The sequence below is a fragment of the Heptranchias perlo genome, chromosome 17, assembly GCF_035084215.1.
Source record: "Heptranchias perlo isolate sHepPer1 chromosome 17, sHepPer1.hap1, whole genome shotgun sequence".
Taxonomy (NCBI): domain Eukaryota; kingdom Metazoa; phylum Chordata; class Chondrichthyes; order Hexanchiformes; family Hexanchidae; genus Heptranchias; species Heptranchias perlo.
The window spans coordinates 23,442,963-23,468,959 of record NC_090341.1 but is presented as its reverse complement, the minus strand read 5'-3'; the positions used below and the strand labels follow the sequence as shown (position 1 = coordinate 23,468,959).

At 40.6% G+C, this 25,997-nt stretch overlaps 1 protein-coding gene across 3 annotated transcripts in view; it reads left to right on the top strand.

Annotated features, from left to right (window-relative positions):
• The first annotated feature begins 314 nt into the window (after positions 1-314).
• zgc:171572 (protein bicaudal D homolog 2) overlaps positions 315-25,997 on the top strand; it is an 87,805-nt gene continuing 62,122 nt past the window's right edge. For all 3 annotated transcript variants that reach the window (XR_010966089.1, XM_067998733.1, XM_067998732.1), the window contains exon 1: positions 315-1,011. Coding sequence is in view for 2 of the 3 variants with exons in the window: in XM_067998733.1 (XP_067854834.1) it covers positions 796-1,011 (216 nt within the window). In the remaining variant the exon portion in view is untranslated. The remainder of the gene's footprint in view (positions 1,012-25,997) is intronic.

The following is a 25,997-nucleotide window of genomic DNA, read 5'->3' as shown; positions in this document are numbered from 1 at the left end:
ACGGGTTGACAGCGAACCCAAATTTTACAATCCAAATTGGCAATACAATGGGTGACTATGTGTGGATGAGAAACCGTGTGATGCCGAATATAAATAACCGTGTACAAAATTCGCAAGATAATCCATTTTCGAGCATGCAAAAAAAAATTGATTTTCAAGCATTTGTAAAATGTTTTTTAAAAATCATTTTCCATGTGAATGTTACGCTGCTTTGCTACAGCCTTGCAGCATTGTCTTGATACTGCAGGGGTGTTGAGGGGGTCGATGAGACTACAGCTCCCTGCGGTCGCCGGGGCGGCTCCTTGTCTGAAGCCAAGGCGCTGACGTCAGCGGCTGGGAAGGAACTGTCAGGAACAATGGCGGCGAGAGGAGGGCGGAGCGGTCGCGCAGCATAACGCGGCTCCCTCAGCAGCTCCATGAGACGGGGAAGGGTCAGTAGCCTGGAGCCGAGAACAGTAATACGGGCGAAACAAGCCACAAGGTCCGGTTGTCTGTAGTGTCAGGTCTCGTTCCTTGGTCTTTTCCTCCTCCCCTCCATTTCTGTCTCCAAGTCTCCTCCTCCGGCTGACAACCGCCACCTGACGTTTGTGAGCACCAAGCCGCAGAAGGAGTCGGCGAGCTGCGGGGCAGGGACACGGAGCCATGGTCGCATTCAGAGAGTGGGCATCGCAGAAACCGGTTTAAATCTGTTTCACTCCTCCCCAAATAAGTCGCTGGCCTCACTCGGCAAGGGGTGGGGTCGGGTGAGCGTTGGCAACGGTTGCGCCTTGTCCCCGGTGAACGAAGCCCAGCGCCATGGAGGAGGCGTACGTTGTAATGGAGAGCGAGGATTTCCTGCGTACTGAGGTTGAAAGGCTGAACCGGGAACTCGGCGAAACGACCCAGGAGAAGATCCAGGCGGCCGAGTACGGACTGGTGGTGCTGGAGGAGAAGCAGACTCTCAAGCAACAATATGACGATTTGGAGAGCGAGTACGAGACAGTTAAACAGGAGTTGGAGCAGCTCCGGGAGGTGAGGCTTATTTCAGCGAGAATAGGGGGAAATAAATCATCTCTTTTTATATTATTTAAAAAAATAAGTTCGCCATTTGTTTAAAATGTACTGGACAGATTCTTCCAAAAAAAAATTGACCGAAGATCCACCCATTGCCCACGGGCTACTAACCCCTGACAGATTCAAGTAGCAGCTCCGTGCATCTACCACCTCATTACCCAGAATAATAATGTTACTTTCGTACCCAATGGCTACACTCTAGCTTATGTGGTACAGTCCCATATCTTTGGATCCCTTGCTGTAACTATGTTGAGGTGTCTCTTGATCACTTTCCCCTCAGACGTGCACCCATTTGATTTGACCAATCATTGTCATGGATTGGATTGGCATCCACCACTTGACCCTCAGGAGGTACAATGTCGTATCTGCTGTGGCAGAGACCGCTGAATAATTACTCTTCTTTCTCTCTTTCTCTTCCCCCCCCCCCATTCAAATTTATAAGTTGGGTATATCTGTTCACTGGAGTTTGCTGTGAGAATTGCTTTCCAATTCTTGGAATTTAGTAATGTACAACATTACTAAATTCCAAGAATTTTGATTTTTTTTTTAACATCGTAACTTGACAAGATATCAAGAAATTCCCAATAGGAACTATTTCAATGTAGGTACAAAGCAATTTAATACATCCAGTACCCAGAATGTTGAAACTGGAAAGAAATTGTTTGGATGTACAGTAGTAATGAACATGATTTTCTGGTGATGGCAGGCAACTTGCTCCTCTTCTGCAGTCATTCTGTAACTGGCCATCAGGAAGTACTTGAAGGCAGTGACTCATCTCCTGAGTTTGGGTTAAAAAACAACTTTGTTTCCCCACTCAAGAAATCCTTGGACTCTGCTTGGCACCTACTTCAAGCATCCTGGATCAGATTAGGGAGTCACTGGAAAATCATGGGTCTGGACTGGCTTGCTACCACTTGGTTGGTAAAGCATGCCAATACACCACTGAGTCTGTTACATTCTGGACTAAACATAGCTTTCTGAAATAATTTTCACAATTGTTTTAGCTTTGTTTTGCTTCAAACTGTTTCTATCTTGGAAAAAGTAAACTGTTTTGAATGAGGGTTATCTGTAAAATACAGAAATCTATTTGAAGTGTCTGGCAAGTCTGAATTTAAGTAGTTTTAAAAAAAAAAACTAATTTTGAAATGTAGATTATGTATGGAGCATTTTTTTAAGAGAATAATTATAAATACATGGATTTTAATGTTAATGTGTATTATCACCATATGGGAACTGTAAAACTATTTGAATTAGGGCAACCTTCAGATAAGAGGTTTTCAAATGTGAGAAATACTTAAAGCATATTAGGCAAACAGAAATAACTATAGCTGTTGTATGCAAGCTTTCAAAACATTGTAGATTCATACTGTGTACCTGTATGTACCTATGACATCTTGAAAGGCATGTTCAGTAAAGGCTATAGGTTTAAATGATAGTGTAGAGGGCTTTTTGCTGTGACACTTCTATTTTTAGTTTCTTGCATTATTACATGGGATTTGAGCTCTTGGTTGATGTTTTTTCTTGGTTCCAGTAATTGAGCTAGCATTTTGTGGGTTTTATCTTTGAATGACAGAATTTGGCTAGGAATAGTGTCCTCTTCAAACTTGGGAGAGTTCAAAAAATTGTGTAGTCATGATCCAAAAGAGTAGTTTAATTTAGTTGCTAAATGCAGGATACGATCAAAGATGGCATATTTGACTTTTAAAGGCAAAACGTTTAAGAAAAATTGAGATGCAATGTATGAAAGGTTATAGTCTGTATTAGCTAATTATTCCAAATATTTTCACCTTTGCGGAATCAGATCTAAGCGATAATTGTGAAAATCTAAGGGTATAATTGCTTTGTAATTCTTGAGTGATGCAAAGTCCATTTTTAGCTGTGTTTAAATGGACAGTTTGTGCTTTGTATGTTAGGGATGATTAATAAAAATAAATTAGTGGCATAAACTTTGGTCAATCCTGTGAATAGTAATTTATTATAATTCCAACTAGAAAAACAGGACAAATTAAGCAATATTTTAATCTTAGAAGAAAATAATGTTTCTGTATAAATTTGAAGGAATTGTCTGATCAAGAAAATAAAAACCAAAGTGTATGTGGGAAATGGGAAGGATCACCTATATAGCTACAGTACTTTGGGGGTAAAAAAGTTGTATATTTCCAGTGATAGGACACAAATATCCTTGAAATTGAGATAAAGTTTGAAATGCGCTTTTACTTTATAGTTTGTCACTTAGTGTTGAAGCTAGGGGATGGTTACAGATCATCTGTCTTCTCAAAGCTAATACATGGTAAGAGATCACCTATCGTCTCCCACACCACATGACAGCCATTGGACAGATCAAACAAACTGTTGTTTGTTTATTATGCAGGAATTTAAAGAATGCTTGTTGGTTTTCTCCCTCTTGGAGAAGCTGGTAAAGGATTGGATGTTATAGAACCATTTTGAATTTTTGTGCTAAATGAGATTACTGTTGGAAATATAGTAGTTTGAAATATAAAGGAGAAGGGTGTAACTATCGTGCTAACTGCTCAAATTGTTCTTCTGTTGGTGATTGTGTTGGCACTTCACATTTGGCTTGATGACAATTTTGTTTAAATGTTGGATAGCATCCCATAAATCCTTTTTAGTATCTAATTTGTTTTTCAGACTTCAAAATATTTTTACAGAACTTTAATTCTTTTTTGTGAATTCTGAGCTCTGTAGACTTAATGAAACATATAAAGCAATTCTTCATTTCTAGTGTTTGTATTTAAATGAAAATATTATTTTATTCAAGCTGTTATATTATTCACTTATTGCCTTGAATAATTATTGTAAATATAGTTTAGCCAACTATATAGAAGAAATTGTATGTTCAATTACAATCGTACGGGTTGATATCAAAGCTTGCTAATGGCAGTTAAACGCTTTTCACAATTTAATAACTTTAATCTTATTCTGTTCATATGATTTTTATCAGTGAGAAATAAGAAATACATTAAAGCTGTAGTGTTTATTGCCTAGGTAGTACGTAACTTTTTATAATGGAGTGATTTTGATCAGTCAGAATTTTTTGTCGCTAACACTGTTACAAAGACAGCATTTCAACTAACTTGCGTTTATTTAGCACTTTTTAATGTAGAAAAACATCCTAGGACTGTTTACGAAAAGAAAAATAAAAAGGAACATGGTAACGGAAAATTTGGTTGAACAGATGAATTTTAAGAATGGTTTCAGATGTAGAGAGAGAAAAGAGGTGGATGGATGGGAGTATATGTCCCCAAATATGGGTAATTTTTAAAAAATGTTTTATTCGTTCACGGGATGTGGGCGTCGCTGGCAAGGCCGGCATTTATTGCCCATCCCTAATTGCCCTCGAGAAGGTGGTGGTGAGCCGCCTTCTTGAACCGCTGCAGTCCGTGTGGTGACCGTTCTCCCACAGTGCTGTTAGGAAGGGAGTTCCAGGATTTTGACCCAGCGACAATGAAGGAACGGCGATATATTTCCAAGTCGGGATGGTGTGTGACTTGGAGGGGAACGTGCAGGTGGTGTTGTTCCCATGCGCCTGCTGCCCTTGTCCTTCTAGGTGGTAGAGGTCGCGGGTTTGGGAGGTGCTGTCGAAGAAGCCTTGGCGAGTTGCTGCAGTGCATCCTGTGGATGGTACACACTGCAGCCACAGTGCGCCGGTGGTGAAGGGAGTGAATGTTTAGGGTGGTGGATGGGGTGCCAATCAAGCGGGCTGCTTTATCTTGGATGGTGTCGAGCTTCTTGAGTGTTGTTGGAGCTGCACTCATCCAGGCAAGTGGAGAGTATTCCATCACACTCCTGACTTGTGCCTTGTAGATGGTGGAAAGGCTTTGGGGAGTCAGGAGGTGAGTCACTCGCCGCAGAATACCCAGCCTCTGACCTGCTCTCGTAGCCACAGTATTTATATGGCTAAATAAAATGCTGATTAGTGAAACCTTTTATTTTGGCCTGTTTGTCATATGTAGAAACCCATTAAGATGCTTAATAATCTTCAAACCAAGCTCCTGCGAAATCCATAAAGGTAGAGTTTCTGTTTGTCTGACATGGAGTGCACATACTTCATTTAAGTTGGGAAAGTTTAGGTGCATATCGGTAGAGTCCAAGCCTAGGGATCTCCAAGGACCTGTAGGGGTACTGTTAGAGTTTAATCAGCTAAAAGTGCATTGTTTACTGGCAAGCTTCCCACTGCTTGTCCAACCAGGACCATCATAGTCGTTAGAACATTGGCTGAGCTGGAGCAGAGTGGGAAGAATCCCCGCCCCAGTGATGGATCTACCCCATTAGGTACCATTGGTGAGGCTTGGCTGGTTGGTCAGTCAGCAACAATGCCTGAGTACAATAGACCTGCCTGACTAGGGTATCTGTGTACCAATTCTGCCACAGAAGGTTGTCTTGGTTACAAAGTTCACTTGCCAGGCATACCATTTTGGAGACACCTCAATTTCCTCCTCCCCACCCCCCGCCTTCTGCTATCTGATTTTTTTTCCCCCCCCAGGAGTATAGTCACTGGTTGGTTATTAGATTTAAAAAGTGTGGGTTTGAGCCCTCCAGGTAGACAGCAGGTTAGCAGGTACCAGGAGTTCTTCACTTGGTGGGAAGTGGGCACGACGACAGTACAGTTGATGTGAGATCTTCATAGGACAAAATTATAATCTTAATGTAATACTTACAATCTGGTACAACTTGCATGTTTAGGCATATTTTTAAGTCGAAGTTTACAAGAGTGACTTCCACACTGGTATTAGGTGCAGAGTTTTCACTGTAATTGTTATATAGTGGAGCGATTTAGATACAACATTTTGTGATATATGACTTTAAGGTTACGGTATAAAACAATTAGTGCATAATATGGCAGAGAAATTGGAATCTTTCAGTTAAACATTCTCAAATTTGATATTCCAGCAAATGTAACTTTAAAAAAAAAATTGGTTTGAAGTGGTATGGATTTATTTTAAAGGATGATTTTAGTAGTGTGGATCTTGTAGATACAGTGAGCACAATCATCTGACTCATCAGCCTTAATGTCTTCCATGATATGAATCATTTCCTTAGCATGCTGAAGCAATCTGACCACTTTTGGCAATCTAAAACTAATTATTTGCCCAGAACGAGGTTGTGCTGTAACAGTTTTCCAATGAATTATAAAGATGAGCATACCAGATGTAACACAAAATCATTATGATCACTAGTAGGATACAGGATTAAAATAGCTTTTGTGTTGGTGTCATGAGACTATAGATAGGTCGAAGGCCAATATTTGATTTAATTTTTTTTGTGTAAGCATATTAGCACTTGCAGGTAAATACTTTTTTCCTCTCTACCTCTTGTTATGCTGGGCATAGGTTCATGGGTGTGGCAGTCCTTCAATATCTTAGTCAGGTCACCAAATCTTCAATTCTTTAAGTGTACACTTAGGTACTGAGTGGCAAGCTGTTCATCTTGTGGGGGAAAGGCGTGTTCAAGGGGAGGCAGTGATCAGGAGCAGGAACTGGTTCCCTGCCTCCAGCATGTGGGTGCTGTGGTCAATTGTAGTGACCCTACTGCCAGCCAGCAGGGAATGGTTAAGTTGGCACAAACCAAGAATTGAATTTGGGGGAATTTTAAGTCTTTATAGTTTAGTAGCACTAGCATATACCCAGTGAGCCATTAGGGTAGATAAGTGATATTAACTCGCCTGTTTCACTTCCCAAGAAGAAAGTTATTATGCTTTAGTTTTCATTTTGTACATTTCTGTTCTTTTACAAGATTCTATGTAACATTTTGTGAAAAGGGAATTTGCAAATCAAATGAATAATCTGGCCTAACTACAGTCTCTCAGGATTTCTTTTGGCTTTCGAATTAAAAATTGTGAGGTGGTCTGTTGCACATTAGGGAGCCATTAACTTTTCACGTGTTGCAGTCGCTGTGTTAGTGATCCTTGAAGTTTGCAATCTGTAATGCAAAATGTGGCTAAGAATATTTTGAGAGAAGAACACTATTGTGTGACAGCTGCTAGAGTGTGTAAACATTTGTTAATTTTGTTGAAGTTTGCTAATTGTTGACTAGTATTAAATTACTGATTTACTTAGTAAGCAGAAGGAGCAGTCAGTCATGTGTTGGTGATAATTTTAGGATCCCCAAGTAATAGTAACTGTTGCATGGCTGAAGATATAAAGTTGCTAATACTTTAGTAACTAAAAGACTGGTTTAAAACAGGAATGTAACTATCAAAACCCTTTTTAAAAATGAACTGGTTTGATATTTTTAGTTTTTTTTTGCTTCCCTTTCCCCCCGTAACACACTGTTGAAATTTGAGTGTGAATAAAATCATCAGAAATGACTTGGAGTAGTCACTGAGTGGTATGAAGGAACTGATTTGGCATGCACAAACCAGAAGTGATCTGAATTGGTGGTGCAATCAATCAACATTACTCCCATATCACATTGGCATGGATTCCGGTGCTGTATTCCCTTGCATTTACTTTCACTAACAAATCACCCTTCGTTTATTTATAAAATATTTTGAGTAGTGTCGGGGCTTGACCCTGCAATAATTTGAGATTCACTGTACAATTCTATATCTCCAGCTGTCTACATTGATTTGAAATGGAGGCTGAGATCACATATCTAAGGTTATCCTAGGTAGGCCATGAGCACTAAGGCATGTGCAGTGCTTTATTTCAGCACAAGCCTTTTCCTATACATGTCCAGGAAAGATGTTTGAGTATTTCAGAGCCATGCTAGGTTGTGCCTGGTAGTTCCCAATCTTCTGGCATATCCTAAGTACTGAATAACATTGGCGTCTGTATTCATTGCTTTAGATGGTGTTCTGTGTAGGTTGATTGATAAAGAATTGTCGTCCAGTATAGGGGGTGATTCAGTGGTAGATCATATAATCCACACTGAAAGCTCATTCATGGATTAGAGGTTGCCAGATTCAGAAAGTTTTTTAAAGGAATTCATATTGAAGATAAACTATAAATACAGATTAATGATCTATGTAGTACTTTCTCCCCTCTTGTGCTTTTATCTCTCTATATTTCCTCCCTTCTTTCTCATAACTATACCACCTAGAAAATGTTTTCCTTACAACAGCAGCAACTTGCATTTATATAGCGCCTTTAACGTAGGGAAACGTCCCAAAGCATTTCACAGGAGCATAATCAGACACAAATATCACTGAGCCAAAGAATGTTTTTTTAAAAAAACAATTGATTAGAGAGAGGTTTTAAGGGATGTCTTAAAGGAGGAGAGAAAGGTAGAGAGGCAAAGAGATTTAGGGAGGGAATTCCAGAGCTTAGGGCCTGTACAGCTGAAGGCACAGCCACAAATGGTGGGGCGAAAGGAGTGGGGGATGCACAAGAGGTCAGAGTTGGAGGAATGCAGTGTTCTTGTCGGGCTGGAGGAAGTTACAAAGATGGGGAAGGGCGGGGCCATGGAGGGATTTGAACATGAGAATTTTAAAATCAAGGTGTTGGTAGATCGGGAGCGAATGTAGGTCAGCGAGCACGGTGACAGGTGAGCAGGATACAGGCAGCAGAGTTTTTGATGCAGCATATAGGGCTGCTCGACAAGGACACCATTTTGCACTGAACTGGACCACTTCTCATCTGTAACTAGGTACCATTTTCTAAGCACAGACAAATGTGATTTCACTATTGCTTTCTCCACTGTGGATGACCTACAAGGAGGTAGGATTGCCACCATTAGAGAAGCTGCACTTTATTTAAAAAAATAAATACATATAATAAAGAAAATTGTACTTTCAGCAAAAATGAGGGTACATTCAATTTTGATTTAAAAATGAAACATGGATATATATAGCGACACAATTTTGGTGGTTTCTTGTTTGTTTTCCTAGAATAAAGTTTTAGTGTATGGGAACTCATTGATCATTTTTTACACTTTTTGTAGATCCTTAAATCTGCTCATTAGTACACTTTTCTCAAGAAGACATTCTGCTTGTTAGGAACATATTGAGATAAATTTTAATCGAGCGGCCAACCAACTGGCTGGCCGCCCAAGTGATCGTTGCAGCAGGATAACTGGTCCATTTTGACGGTCATGCTTTATTACTGTGATGCCGGTGGGCTGCGGGTACAAATGTCACTGACTGGAGCTCTCAGGTTCTGGGCCAGCACAATAATAGGTGTCCTGGAGGCCAGTCCAGCTGGCAGCAAGATATGTCTGGGGGAGGGGGAGGCGTGGGGATGAAAGCAGTGGGGGTTATTCTGGGATGGCAGCTGTTCACATTATTATTGTGGAGCACAGAGGATCACGCCTGCTCCTCCTGGCACCAAAAGAATAATTTTGAACTTGGTTTTTGGTTCTCTTTGGTTGTACTGCCTGGTAAAACTGTGTGGAGCGTGTCCCAAATGGCAGTCGGGTTCCTATGTACATCATAGGATCCTGATTTGAATATTAAAAAGGCTTATCACTCTGGCCGCCCAGAGGTCGGTCCCTTTCAGAATGGAGTAGGACGGAACGGAGCGGTAAGTTTTTTTTTCCCTGCCATTTTCAGGGCACGGTGGCCTTGTTTCCATCCAGCAGAGCCAGTGAACGTCTCCCTTGTTGTGCTTTAATTTCACTTTATTTGGCAGTTTTGTTTGTTAATGAGCTGCATCATTTAGTTGCATTTCATCTACATTATTTAACGTTAAGTATTCAAAATTGTATTACATAGAATTTACACACAGAAACAGGTCATTCGGTCCAACAGGTCCATGCTGGTGTTTATGCTCCACATTAGCCTCCTTCTGCCCCGCTTCATCTAACCCTATCATCTTAACCTTCTGTTCCTTTCTCCCTTATGTTTATCTAGCTTCCCCTTAAATGTACTGAGTCAAGCTGACATAAGTTTACATTAGTATAAGTTCAAACATGGTTAGTCTATCACAAGGATGTACACTAATACTAATTCTTGACAAAGGGTAGTAGTGACAAGTAACTAACATGTCGCCCTAAAGCTTTTGGCTTTCTGTATTTATAACTGATCAGGAACTCATTTTGGGGGAGAAAAGAGAACATTGCAAGCTAAAATCTTTGTGTGTGCACTTAGGTAGAAACTCATCTGTATACTTTTGTTAGAGAAGAAACTCACAAAGTTATTGCACCTTGACAGAAATTGATTTTTTTTGTGAATGTGATGCATAGGCATCACAGCAACATGTCCTCACTTTTGTGCAGCAGCAAACATAGGTTTGCTGAGGCCTTTCTTATGCACATATTTGAACAAAAAGAACATCTGTCTCACAATATCAAAGTTAAGATGGAGAAAAGTTGTGAGACAGGAAGCTAACTGAGAGTCGCATGGAAATCCTAGTCAATAATGGAACTGTGAATTGTTTGAGTCTCCCACACAGATTCTCTCTGATATGTAGGTTAATTAGGCCTGACTATTTTAAAAAACTATAAGGTCAAGATCTGGAGAGCATGTCCCACATTAAGTAGCAGCTGGAGAGTAGTTAGCTTTCTCATGATTTATCTGGCAATGGTGACAATGTACAATGTCATTTTTACCAGGAAAAAGAATGTTAATTCACCCCACTCTTGGATTTTTCAGTACAGTGCAGAGACAACAGAGTATTATATTATTGACATAATAGCTATTTGCAAAACTGCTACAAAGTGGTTTGAGTGCTATTTTGTCAGTGGAGTCTCTTGAACTGAAAGCTGAAGTTTCTAGTACTCTTAAAATTCAGGGCTGGGGAAGTGAGAATTTTAGACAATAGTACACAGATTTCAGTGTCTCTTTTAAGAATCCAAAAGACACTTCAGAAATGTGGGATAGATTTCAAGTTTATTTATAATTCTGCTATGACAAACTACTGTGTTAAGATGTGAAAGTTCAAGTCAATGCTACTCTGTCGCTGGCATCATAGAGAATGCAGTCCCTTAAACCATGTTACCAGATTATAGTAGTACTGGGATGCCATATGTAAATCCATATTATTACTCTCATCATTTCTTCAGCTCTTGGATATCCGAACAGGTGGATGGAATCTCTTACTTTAAGTTTTTGCAATGTTGGCAGCTCTGTCATTAGCAATTTCCATTGTTTGTTGCCCTAAGCTGATGATTCTGTCTGCTCTAGTAAGTATATCAGATATCCTGACACACCACGCTTCTGCATTTATTTTCTTGGACTTTAGTAATTTTCACATCAGTCAGTAATTTTTTTACATTCCAGGCTATCTTTGCTTTTTACCATCCTTCGCCTAAATGTACATATTAGATCAGTGATTTCTGATGTGATGCGTAATCATCGGGTTAGTGTCCCATTCTGCATAATCCTTGATATTAACCATGACTCTTGACTTTGTTGATCTCTGTGTGGAATGGGCCTGAGACCATTAATCAAAAATGCTTTCATTCAACTCTCAAATCAAATGTTCAAACCAGTGACTTCATTGGTATCTCACAAATGGATGACCACTCGTTTGTGCCCAAATGTTCCATAAGGGATCTACTTGTTGTGCAATGTTTATGGAAGGTTCAAAAGGCTTGTAGCAATGTTTGATTATTTCAGTTTTATGGATATATTAGTATGAAGTATTTTTCTTTGTCAATGCCTATAAGTAGTTGTCTTTTGAAAATGCACTGTTTTGCTTTTATTTTGATTTAATTTACTTGTGTGTAGTTTTTAATTCAAGTGCAGTGAATAATGGGTTTTTGCAATATATTTTAAGATTCAATATTAAAAATTACAAATTGACAGTGAAATTTATCAGTAAATTATTGTTATAAATAAACATTTTTCTTAACCACTTTCCTGTCCATTTTAACCATTATGAGGATGGAATGGATTATTGGATTTTGTTATTGTGTTGTGATACTGTGACATCCTTAATCAAGTGGGTTTATAACTAAATATTTTGTAAATAGTTCATAGACATTTGAAGCAAAATATGCTAAAAGTGCTACACCTATGATTCAGAATTTTATTTGTCAACCCTATCCTGCTGTCATAAATTAGTTTAACCAAGGCATATGAAAGCAGGTTAACATGGAGTCACTGACAGATTTGTAGTTTACATGACAATAGTTCTGATTGAGCTTTGACCTTTGTATTATAATTTTCAAAGAACACAGTAAGGCATTCATTGCTTGAATGTTTTGTTGACTTGTTTCTGAATTGAGCTGTAGGACTTGGATAAGGATTCCATCACATCAACGAATCTGTACATTTTGGGATGTAAACTAACTAACCTGTCTCATATTATTACTTAAACATTTCATTTTAGGCCTTTGTGCCAAAAACAGGTTTTAGGAACAAATAAACATTAAGGGAAAATTATGAAAATTACATCTCAAGAACTTGTGTTCGGTGAGTGGTATTTAAAGAATATAGTGTTACTGCTTTAAGTAGGTAACCAGTAATAGTTTTGTGTACAATTGAGTGTCGTCATTAATATATCTAGCTTAAAATCCATAATATACTGGAAATTACTGCAAGATTATTGAAGACCAGCTGACATCTACACTTATTTTCCTTAATGTGTACTGATGGTGCTGCCAATCTGTGGAGTGTTTAGCATTTTGCATACATAATACTATTGGTGTAGAGAGCCTGCTTTCTGATCTGCATATTGATGAATGTAGTTTTTTGTATCTTTTGATTGCTGTTGTGTTGGACATGCAAAAGAGGTAGCAGCTGTGTTGCCAGGACGTGAAACTGAATAATTGCCATGTTGCCTTATGCAAAAACCAACTGCGAAATGACTGCCTGATAGGTGGTACTTTCAGCTGGTGTTCATGATATTAGACATGCAGTTGTGCCAAATTGTCTGCCTTTCCTAAAGCTTTTCAGCTGTGCATATCTCTGCCAATTGTTCCTGCAATTAACTTGATTTTTTTTAAAAAAGGGTTTGAATTAGGCCTTAATCCTTTATTGATTCCACTATAAAAGGATGAATCCTCATTTTGCTAAAAGGGTTCACCATTTGTGAAAGTGTCCAAATAGCAGAGTTTGAGTTGCAGCATTGTGGCAGCTCTTTTCCGAATAATAATACATTTTTTTAACCCCTTGTGAAAGACCTAGTGATAGCCAATCCTGCACCGTCCCACTCACAAATAATCCCTGTCCTTGCTGATCGACATTGGTTCCCAATACCTCAGTTTAAAATTCTCTTGTTTAAATCCCTTCATTGCTTTACCCTTCCCCAGCTCTGTAACCTCCTCCAGCTCCACACTCTCTCTTCATTCCCCTGATTCTGGCTTTTTGTACCTTCACCCCACCGTTGGTGGCTGTGCTTTCATCTGTCTAGGCTCTGGAATTCCCTCCTTAAATCCCTCCACCCCTCCCTCCTCCTTTAAGGCCCTCCTTAAAACCCACCTCTTTCACCAAGCTCTTGGTCACTCCGAATAGCTCCTCCTTTGCCATGATGTTCATTTTTGTCGTCATTCTACATAAATACAAGTTGTTTAATATGCTTCAAACACGAACAGTCACATTTTGCAGGGCTTAGGTATGTCCCCCTTTTGGCAGGAAGATGGGTGATTTTTCCATTTTATGTGAACTGACCTCCAAGCTCTATGATGTACATTTGCTCATAAAGTAAAGATTAAAGCAAGGACCAATTGATAATTTGGTTGACCAGTACGTCCTTGGTTATAGTACTTTTTTGTTAGTATTCATATAGTATCTTCAAATTGTTGAAGAGAATGGATACATTTTTATATTCAAAAAGTGCCTTACTTATACAAGGAACACTTGAAAAGCAAAATTGTTTCCAGGAATGAATAAATTATTGATTCAAAACTCTTCGTGTGTAGTGTAATGGCTTGCTTAATAGCTTTAAGACATCTTGGTATTGATTAGTGTGACTGCCAGTAAAACAGAAGAGTTCAGAATTAAGGGGCATAATTTTAGCACCCGCTATCGGGTGCGTTCCTGGCGGGGGGGCTCTGAAAATCGGGGAATCCTGGAGCCCGGCTCCAACCCGCCCACTTCCGGGTTCCCCACTGACACGCCGGCGTGCGCGCGCAACCCCCGCTGGTGGGAATCCCGCAGACAATTAAAGCCAGCGGGATGCCACTTGAAAGTATTTATGTTGCTCGTTCAGGTCGTTTACAGACCTGATTGAGCTGTTTTATTAGGAGGGGTGGGATTTTACACTGAACTGAGACTGTTTCCCATACTGGGGGAAACACTCCCAGTTCAAACGGAGATGTTGCAGCCAGCAGCCTGTGGCAGCTGCAAAGGTGCATTCGACAGGTGGCCACTCCATCACATTGGACAGAGTTTGGCCTCCACCATCCTCCTCCTAACAAGAAAATTCACCGACCTGGAACCGCAACCCCGGTGTGAGGACACACTTACCTACCTTGCGGACCCCCTCAGATGTACATCTTCCGGATGGGGGCCGCCGTAGCTGCAGTCGTGACCTCCTCGGAGGGCGAACAGCATCACCAGCCTCGCCGTCCACCTCTGACGCGTGGAGCTCCAAAACAGAGTGCTGTGACACATCCACCTGCACAGCAGGAGGGAGGGCAACCGTAGAGAGAGATGCGTCGCAGAGGGCACTACCCTCACCACAGGGTCCACAGACCGAGGCTCAGCTTCCTGGACCTCTCTGAGCAGCAGTGCACACGGAGGCTCAGAATCACTCGACATGTAGTCGTGGACATTTGCAGCCTCCTTCATGCCGAGCTGCTCCCGGCTGGCCCGAGCACCATCTTCTTGCCTGTCGCTGTCAAAGTCACCACTGCCCTCAACAACTTCTCCTCCGCATCCTTCCAGGGTGCCACCGGGGACATCGTCGACGTCTCCACAAAAGAGCCCTGCAAATACACCTACACCCACTCTGAAGTGACACAATGGGTGTCATCAGTTGTGGGTCTTCATTGTGATCCTCAGGAAAGGGCATTATTGCACAAACCAGACAAGATTCTCAAAGACGTGGCAGTAGTGGTGCCAATATAATATGTAATGTGAGTTGGTCAGAAATTCAATATAAGTAAAAACCATGACAAACCCTCAAACACCCTTGTGCATCCCCTTCATGCTCACGACACGTTTGCCTTACGCTTCCTACTGCACATATGTGATGCATGCCCTGTGGCTGCAGCACAGGTAGTGGCAGGTTGAGTGAGGCTGACTGTGAAAGAGATGCATGAGAGGGTGAGTATGAGATAGAGCCATGAGATTGTATGAGGATTGGGTTGAGTGGTCGTGGCGGGATGAGTACTGGCGAGGTGAGTAAGTGCAGGTAAGATGAGGATGAGGTTTGAGTGGGTATGCAGGGTGATGTGACAGAGTAGTGTTGGCAGTGCAGAAGGAGGTGTGGGGTGGTGGCGGTGATGTGGCAGATGGAGTGTAGTGGAATGAGTAAGTGTACTCACTTTGGCTGACCTACTGAGGTCATTGGAGCACCTCCTGCACTGTATGCAGGTGGGCGATATGTTGGTGGTGCTGGTGATCTCCTCTGCCACCTCGAGCCAGACATTCCTGGTGGCAGAGGCAGGCCGCTTCCTCCCGCCCGCCGAGGGGGAAGATCTCTGTCCTCCCCCTCCTCCTCACCCCATCTAATGATACCTGGAGTGAGGCATCATTAAACTGGGAGCAGCCTTCCCCCTGGACTGCTCCATGTTGTAATTTTTTCTATTTGTTGCAGCATCTGTCAGTGGAGGACTGCCCCTTTAAATAGAGCTCCTCCAGCTGACAGATCTTACTGCGCATGCGTAGCCCGCCCGACGCGCAGATCAGCAGTGGGGAACCCGGAAGACAAGGTAAGTGGATCCAATTGGGCTGCGATCACGCGGGGGGCTGACTAATTTCACCAGGCGCGTTGCCCAATAGCCCCCCGGCTGTGAATCCGCCGCCCTGCTAACATCGAGCCCAAGGTTTTTGGTACAGCTAGCAGCTTGTGTGATCAAAAAGTTAATGTTGTGGTTAAATTTGTGGCTGATATTTGAAATCTGGGCAAGTAACATATGGCTTGTTAGTTTGGATTGGCCATTAAAGATTGATTTGAGTAATTTCCATTATGGACATCCATCTGGCATCTCACGTCATTGCAAACTAAACTGAGTTTTCCCTTTTTGGCATTGGAAGTTTGCAAAATTACCAGCAGAGAAGAGGTTAACCAATTTTTCAGATCTTGACAAATCCTGTAATGGAGGTTTGTATTTTGAAGTAGACAGCAGGTAATTTTTCACTATTGTAGGACATTTTCTTTTTTGCGATATTTCATTAAGGAGCATTTATCACTATAAAACAAATAGGCTTTGGTGTTGATGTAATGATTTGGGAGCTATCCCATAGATTACGTATTTTGAAGGAAGAACTGTGCAGCTTAGGACTACCTCTTGGCTGAATCTTGATGCTGAGCTCATCTGAGACAATCCATAAATTTCATCTGTCACAGCATTCGTCTGTGTAAAGCATAGTCTAGGCTTTGTGTAGCCCAGTTTGCCTCCCATCACATCTGTCCAGTACTGCAGCAAAGGATTGGTTCTTGGGGACTGGCAATAAACATGCAAACTGTGTCCACACTAGTCTTTGAAAGAGGTTTAGAAGTGTACAATAGAGTTGCTTAAGACTGATTCTTTGAGAGTCTTTGTTGATGACGGCCTCTCTGTCTTACAGCATGTATGCGCATTCACATTTCAAATTCCTTGGGGATCAAACGTTTTGTATCACATTATGAATGAATTTTTTTGTAATTTGATGTGAAAATGTAATTAGAAGGTGCATGCCAAAATCTAGTGATCTAACATAGTGTGCATAAGTGCTGAAGGCCTCACTGAGATACATTGTAAAAGTAATAATCTCTTTAAAATTTATAGCATTTGCTTTGCAACTTTGGTCTCTATTTCTGCAACTTTAACAAACCTATATGTACAGTGGCGTCACTGAGACCAGCAGAGACATAATGAAGTTCAACAGAATTTGTTTTCATTTTTGACTTTCATATCTTAAAATCATCCTCATTTTAGTTTAAAATGCAGAAATAACAGATGTGCAGTACCTGACCTAAACTTTGCTCTGTCAAAATCCCCTCCATCTCTCATATTCCTCTTACTCAATCTTTCCTTCACATGCTTTGTTTAATATGAAATCAGTAATTTCTTCCAAACTTATGCCAATTTAGTATGGCAGCATTGATGTCATTTCCTACCTTTGTCTTGTCCTTGAGCCAGAATCAAGCTGAAGATGGAGTATAGTTTGGGTGCTGGGGTCCAGTCTGCAACCCATTATATGATAATTTGGTCTCATGGCTACAGTAAGGCAGCATGGAATGGAATGGCTATTTCAGTTGCAGGAAGAAATGAGAAAAATGAAATTGGTATTTTATGAATAACATTTTTGAATGAACAAAAGAATATGCCATTGTTGCAAAGCTACAAGAGAATGGGCTGTGAAGGATCCAGCTAATGCTGACCTGGTGTGGATAGCAGGCTAATGAAGGTAGTCCTGGGAGAAGCCATTGATAAGTGAAGAGTCTCATTGTCCTCAATGCAGCTGCCGCCCACACATAAGTGGGCAACTGACCAGGAACAAGCTCATAGTCAGTTTGAGGGGGGGGCGGGGGGAAAGCACAGCAGTAATTCCTGAGATAGTGGGAAGAGATTCAGGCTGGAAGACAAGCTCACAGCCTATTGGGCTGGGGGTACAGCAAAAGTGCGACTCCTGATATGACTGGAAGAGCTGTAAGAATATGTGGTATAGATTAGGTTGTTGGTGGGGGTGGGGAGGGGGGGTAAAAAAAATCCATAACATATTGATGTAATCGACTGGTCAGCTCATCATTACCGATATATCAAGATATTTGATAGATCAAGATTTCACTGTAGTTTTACAATTAGTCATTTTGAGATTCAAAACAGCTTTGTTCAGCAACACTGAAGTAGAACAGAGAATTATATCATACAAACGGTGACTTAAGAGCTGTTCACCTTGGCTGTTTTAACTTGGGCTGCTGCTGATGGTGAGCCCCACCCTCCCTTTATAAAAGTTCAGAATAAAATAATAGATTGGCTTCGCTGGACCTGACCTATAATAGAGCACAGCCCCAGAATTAGGAATGTTCATTATAACAGCCAGGAATTTAAATCTCAACTCTAGTTTTTATAGTAATGTGCTGTACTGTACTTAGTGTTTGCTACAGCATACTGTATATTTGCTAAGCTTTAATAGTTACTGTATATGAAAGCATAGTTTAAGAACATTTTTAAATTCTTAATTAGGTTAGTTTTTAAGTTCATTTTGGTGTTATTTATTATAAATTAAAAAGGCAGTGTGTTTTTAGGTGAATGTAATGTTACCCGATTAATTAAGAACAATGGACCAGGACCCAATACCCTGCCTAAGTGACCATTATTTAAGTCTAAATCTTGATATTGAGACCTGTTGGCTACTCAACTGTTGGGGTCAGGGCATCAGAACCTACCGTGATCCTGTCATTGTCCATCCACTTGTTTGGCCACAACTGGAGTATTGTGTCCACTTCTGGGTACCGCACTTTAGGGAAGATGTGAAGGCCTTAGATGTGGGGGGAGAGATTTACTAGAATGATTCCAGGGATGAGGGACTTCAGTTATGTGGATAGACTGGAGAAGCTGGGGATTTTCTCCTTTGAACAGAGATGGTAGTGAGGAGATTTGATAGAGGTATTCAAAATCTTGAACGGTCTCGACAGAGAGAGAAACTGTTCCCGTTGGCGGAAGGGTCAAGAACCAGAGGGCATAGATTTAAGGTGATTGGCAAAAGAACCAAAGGTGACATGAGGAAAAACCTTTTTACACAGCGAATGGTTAGGATCTGGAATGCACTGCCCGAGGGGGTCCTGGAGGCAGATTCAATCATGGCCTTCAAAAGGGAACTGGATAGGTACTTGAAAGGAAAAAATTTGCAGGGTTACGGGGAAAGGGCGGGGGAGTGGGATTAGCTGGATTGCTCTTGCATAGAGCCAATGTGGACTCGATGGGCCGAATGGCCTCCTTCCGTGCTGTAACCTTTCTATGATTCTATGACTTGCAGTGGGGGCTGTCTAGATAGATCAGCTGCTCCTTTAATAAACTTACAAGCCATTTGGAGAGGCAGACAAATTCCTGTTTTGACTTTATCACGGTTTGATAGTATTGTACAGACACCACTGTTGTCTTTTTTGAAACCTTGTTTTATTATGCTGCTCAATAAAATGGCTTTTTCTGCACGTAGTAGTGAGGGGGAAAAGTAAGTGCAGCAACTCTCCGATTACATCTTGAGCTTTCATCTTACGACTTTTAAAGTGTAAACGGGGAAATGGCTTCAGTACTGCAAAGGGCAAGGCAGGCTGAGTATGTAATGTTAAATAAATAAGAAAGACGTGTATTTATGTAGTGCCTTTCGTGACCTTGGGACGTTTCAAAGCGCTTTACAGCCAATGAAGTATTTTTGAAGTGTATTCACTGTTGTAATGTAAGAAATTTGTAATGCTGAAATTTGTTCAACCCTGTATTTCTGAATCATCATATAACCTCAGAATAGTATGGTTGCTGCATTTTAAGTGGTGAAATGTGGATGTGACTCATGGGATGTTGCAGGGAAGACATCCATTTCCTGTGTTTTTCCTGTTTTGTACAGTGAGGGCTTGTGAATTCAGGTTGGAAAATTTGTTGTGTATTGTTCAGAGAAGCTAACGGCTTGACAGTGACAAAGGAGCAACAGTGCAGTAGAGAATACATAGTGTAGTAACTTGCCAATCAATCTATTGTAAAATAAGTTAATTCTTTTAAAGAATGTTGTCTTCTTCTGCCAGTTCTCGCACCCCCCCTCCCCCACTCTTCCCCCCCCCCCCCCCCCCGCCCCAAAAATCTCCTGAAGGTATTGATTTCTTGCTGGTTTAGAATTCCACGGATGTCAGAGCTTGTGCAAATGACTTCTTTGTCTGCCAGCCTAGATGGTGAATGTTGGCAGGTTATTCAATTGTAGGGGGCATGCCAAATGAACTTATTCCTTGTTCTTCTCTGATTTAAAACTCTTGCATCACAAAAAAAAATAGCATTACATCTCTGAGGCCATGCGTCTATATACATTTTGATGTAATTACAGGTTAGCATTTTATCGTGATGCAGAAGCGGAACAGGTATTGAAATCTTAAGCATTGAGCAATTTTACATTTTCTTTATTGAAGCCTAGATATGCTGTTTTAATTTGAAATGGTTTTTATTGAATTAAAACTATTGAAATGCACAATATAAATGACAATATAATGGTTGGAAACTCAAAACAAATCTGCATTGTGCAAGTGACTTCTCATAACAATAGTTGATGATAGCATCTTTAGTTTCTGTTGCTATCTGCTGAGTTCTTAAGTTTCATAGAATTATAGAAGATTTACGGCACAGAAGGAGGCCATTCGGCCCATCGTGTCTGCACCGGCCAAAAATGAGCCACCCAGCCTAATCCCACTTTCCAGCACTTGGTCCATAGCCTTGTAGGTCACGGCACTTCAGGTGCACATCCAGGTACTTTTTAAATGAGTTGAGGGTTTCTGCCTCTACCTCCCTTTCAGGCAGTGAGTTCCAGACCCCTACCATCCTCTGGGTGAAAAAATTTTTCCTCAGCTCCCCTCTAATCCTTCTACCAATCACTTTAAATCTATGCCCCCTGGTTATTGACCCCTCTGCTAAGGGAACTAGGTCCTTCCTATCCACTCTATCTAGGCCCCTCATAATTTTGTACACCTCAATTAAATCACCCCTCAGCCTCCTCTGTTCCAAAGAGAACAACCCTAGCCTATCCAATCTTTCGTTAGCTAAAATTCTCCAGTCCTAGCAACATCCTCGTAAATGTCCTCTGTACCCTTTCTAGTGCAATTACATCCTTCCTGTAATGAGGTGACTAGAACTGTACACAGTACTCAAGCTGCGGCCTAACTAGTGTTTTATACAGTTCTAGCATAACGTCCCTGCTCGTATATTCTATGCCTCGGCTAATAAAGGAAAGTATTCCATATGCCTTCTTAAACACCACCTTATCTACCTGTCCTGCTACCTTCAGGGATCTGTGGAGATGCACTCCAAGGTCCCTCACTTCCTCTACACCTTTCAGTATCCTCCCATTTATTGTGTACTCCCTTGCCTTGTTTGCCCTCCACAAATGCATTGCCTCACACTTCTCTGGATTGAATCCCATTTGCCACCTTTCTGCCCACCTGACCAGTCTATTGCTATCTTCCTGCAGCTTTCCTCCTCACTATCAACCACACGGCCAATTTTTGTATCATCCGCAAACTTCTTAATCATGCCCCCTGCATTTAAGTCCAAATCGTTAATATATATCACAAAAAGCAAGGGACCTAGTACTGAGCCCTGCGGAACCCCACTGGAGGCAGCCTTCCAGTCACAAAAACATCCGTCGACCATTACCCTTTGCTTCTTGCCACTGGGCCCATTTTGGATCCAACTTGCCACTCTCCCTTGGATCCCATGGGCTTGTACTTGTTTGACTAGTCTGCCATGTGGGACTTTGTCAAAAGCCTTGCTAAAATCCATGTAGACTACATCAAACGCACTACCCTTATTGACCCTCCTTGTTACCTCACTCAAAATTCAATCAAGTTAGTCAGATACGACTTTCCCTTAACAAATCCATGCTGACTGTCCTTGATTATCCCGTGCCTTTCTAAGTGACAGTTTATACTGTCCCTCAGCATTGATTCCAATAATTTGCCCACCACCAAGGTTAGACTGACTGGCCTGTAATTACTCAGTCTATCCCTTGCTCCCTTTTTAAACAATGGTACAACGTTAGCAGACCTCAATCTTCCAGCACCACGCCTGTATCCAGTGAGGATTGGAAAATGGTGGTCACAGCCTCCGCTGTTTCCTCCCTTGCTTCTTTAACAGCCTGGGATACATTTCATCCAGCCTTGGTGATTTATCTACTTTCAAAGATGCTAATCCCTTAATACTTCCTCTCTCACTAAGTTTATCCCATCCAATATTTCACACTCCTCTTCCTTAACTACAAAGTCTACATCATCCCTCTCTTTTGTGAAGACAGATGCAAAGTATTCATTGAGAACCATACCCACATCTTTCTATCGGAAATTTGTAGTTTTCAAGGGTGGGTTTTCCACAATGCCTGATGTTAAGGAACTTGACGTTTATTTCTGGACATTCACCTTAATTAGTTGGAAGATGCATGAAAAACTTGAATTCTTTGACATCTACTTATGAAACTATAAAATGCTTCATTAAGCTAGGAGAAAATATTTTGTTTGGAGGAAAATGGACTTTCTTGAAAGCATAGAGCCTTTGTTAATGTGAGTGCTGTTGTGTGAAGCAAATGGTACTTGAAAGAATTACAACATTCTGCTCTTGGAGAATGTGGAAAGGACAGAACAATATAGTGCTGCAGGCCCATACTGATATTGTTTAAAAAAATAAGTAAATAGAAAATCAGAGGTTCAGAGTAATAATCATACAAAATAGGGCAAAAGTTTTTGCTTGTTTCTTTTGGGCTGGAGCATGAACCCCCTATATTGTTTCTCAGTTTCCTTGTTCTTTAGGATATACATAACCTGTGGCTGAATAGGTGAGTGTCCCATGATTTGAATCCTCTGCTACTGTTGCTCTGAGCTAGAGCTAGGAAGACTTTAGGTGCATTTAGGCTGCAGCAGCTAGTCTGAGACTGGCAACAGCAGTTTGGATTTCAGACAGTACTCTGTTTACACTGCTAAAGTTGGTCTTCATTCTTTTTAACTGAATTTAGAAAAGAGCAAAAAATTGGCAATCATCTTTAAAACAGTAATGTCAAGCATGTTTTTGGTATACTGAAGTGAAAGGCTGGTATTTACAAATTGCAACATTTAAATATCATCTTTCAAAGTAATATGTACACACCATATTTGATGTGACCTATTTTTCCTAGTAGTGTATTAAGATTTAAATTCTGCCCAGTAATAAAATCCAGCTGGACAAAGATGCTAATAACAGGAAATAATATTGACCCTGTGCTATTTGATCCTTTACACCTTGTATTTCCTTGAGTCTGACTTTCAACCCAAGAAAGGGCTATTTGAGCTTCATTTAAATTTACTCTGCCCTATATCACTTCATATTTCCTAACATTCTTCAGCACTGCGATCATGGGCAGCGATGACCCTTTGGTTCCTTTCACTGCTTTAGCAAAGGCCTGTTGGTATTCGGGGATGGGAACCATGCTTGATTATTTTCCTTTTCCCTGCTGTGATGCTGAGATCATTTGTAATGTCTGCAGTACAGCCTCAGCTGAGATCAACTAAGTCAGCATACACCAGTGATTGAATCTGGAACCATTCTGATCAAGCTGTCTCCGTACCATAGAATTTAGTGCATTTATGAATTGAGGTAATATTTGTTTTTGTTGAACTGGAATGATTGGTATTTTGGTTTCTTAAGAAAAATTGCTATGGACTTGGTGGGTAACAATATAGAGATGGCCACCCATTTTATTGATCAGAGGACCAGGCTTCCTTCTCAGAAAAGAGAGAGATGCCAAAACTCTGAATAAATCTGATGTTTAAAAGTTTACTTTTACACGTGCATTCTGTGGCTTCCCTGAGGCTAAGTACTTAAAGCATTGCCTGGTGTATTACATACACTCTGGGCAAGTCATAGATTCGATTACTGTTCAGTGTTGATTTAGCTTATCTCAGCAGAGCAGCAATGGGGTACTACATTTGGCCTTGGTACACTTGGGCAACAGAGGGGATAAATTGGCCAGGTCTCTATCTAGTGAACCCTGCTGGATTGGGTTTGGTTGCGAAGAATTCCAATCTTGTCTTCACTAGCAGTCTAGGATCAAACATGAATAATACCCACTTGGATGAGATAGTCTGGGGCTTCTGGTGCCCACGCAAATGTGAATTACTGCATTCAGGAAAAGTGGTCAGAAAATCTGTGGACAATTACATCCCATGGTACTATTCTACTTACTGGTACTTATCAATGAGACCTGACGAAGGAAGAATATTTAGTAAATTCTAGTAATTTATTTTCTCATTGTAATGGGTCAGTTATCCTGCATGCTTTTGATGTGACGGCACACATTTTTCATGTTGCACCAATAGATGTTGAGAGCTATAGTTTAACGTCACCAAATTGATGGTAACTGAAACCACTTAGAGAAGGCAAAATTTCAAACTTAAATAATGAGGACAATTTAGCAGACCACCTGGATTTTTTTTTTAAGTTTAGAAACAGCTAATGGACAAGTGACCTGTTGCAACAAGCGATTTGCTACTGCTCATAACCTGGCAGTTGCACTGTGTCCGAAGGTTTTAATGCAAAATTATGCTTGGGCAGCAAATCGTGCCATATGCAGTAAGCGTAAAAATTTATGGGATTTGCTCTGGGATGTTGCACTGTGGCAAATCATTTGCCCTACGTAGTTATCAAAAGCGTTTTCTGTGATCAGTTTCTTTTCAAATTCAATGACTGGTACATAAATTATTCTTATTTATAATCTGAGTTTAAACATTTTACATGAAAGGAATTGAGCAATGTTTTAACTGATGAAAGACAAGGTTTTCTAATTATATACTTAATTAGATATTGATATCCAAGAAAACGAACACATTGCCTTGTATTGGTGATATTTCAATTCTTGAAGAGCTGTTTAGTTATTTTGAGCAGATGCTGCTGCATATGGAAGAAAACTATATGTTCTGTTGCTAAATCTAAAGCTTTTGCCTGTATGTTTTCTGAAATCACTATTTTGAAGAAGGGAATTTAAGTGTTGAGAAATTCTTGTAATAAACATCCCTGTGTCTGAAAAGGATGGTTATTACAGATGTTTTTTTTTTCAAATGAATTGTATGGGCTAAGAGTAAGAATTCATTAGATATCTGGCTTTGTCGCATCATCTTTTCATCCAGTTGCACAGCAAAGGGTCAGTGTCAATTAATCATGCACTATTAGCCAAACCATAATCTCCTTAGTGATAAAATTTGATGCAATTTTGTTCTATACTGTTGCAATATAGTAAAATTAAATTGCTCAGAAGTGAAGATCTGTTTTTTTTGGTCATTGTAGGGCTATTTGATCAAAAATGTTATATCAACTGCAAATTATTTCTTGGCAAATATCTTATTCTTGATTGCTATTTCCTCTTTTACTTTCTTGCTGTCTTTTGTGCATGTCCTCCTCTCTCTCACGCACTCTCTCACACACACTCGTCCCGTCCTTTGCTCCATAGTCAAATAGTCTATGTAGACTTGCACAGGAACCAAGATACTGGAATACAGCTTTTGTCTGTGGAACCATGTTCTGGCATGAGTCAGACTTTTCTGAAGGGGAGGGGAGACATCTGGAGAAGAGGTGGAATAAAACTTAAAGATCTCAGTTTACTGTGTATTGTTGTAGCTCTTGGAGATACTTGCTGCTGGTATTGAAGAAATGCTGTATGAATGGATCCCCCTTATTCAAAAAGGACACCAAACAAATTAGCTTATTTGACTCTGCACTTGTTGATCAGAATACGACTGTAGCTCATTGTCATCTTGGATACTCCAAAATCTTGTTTTTGGTGGGGTGGGGAAGAGAAGATAGATCTTTGATTTTAAAAAGGGAAAGGAAGGAAGCAATTAAAGTGAAGAATTGATCACGAGGGAAGCCGGAAAACCTAAGGGTGCATTTATACTTCAACGGAGGCAGTTTTGCTTTGCACCAACGCGCAGTTAGTTATAATCTAAATGTAGCCTCCGGTGTTAGGTCCTGATCTGACATCAGAACAAAGTGAACTGAGACTTCCTGGAGAACTTCACTTGCGCCAGAGTCAGTTAGGTCCTCCACTACTGATTTGCGCTCCCAAGATTAGCATTGATGTGAAACACTTGGCTTCAAACTTTTTTTATTGTTTAAGACAGAAAATTAATCTTGTCCGTTAGTCCATCAGTAACAGTAAGTTTTGCACATTACTGTATATTTAAATATTGGGTAATTATGTAGGAATTTGTTTTAATTTTGTGTGAAAATGTATTTTC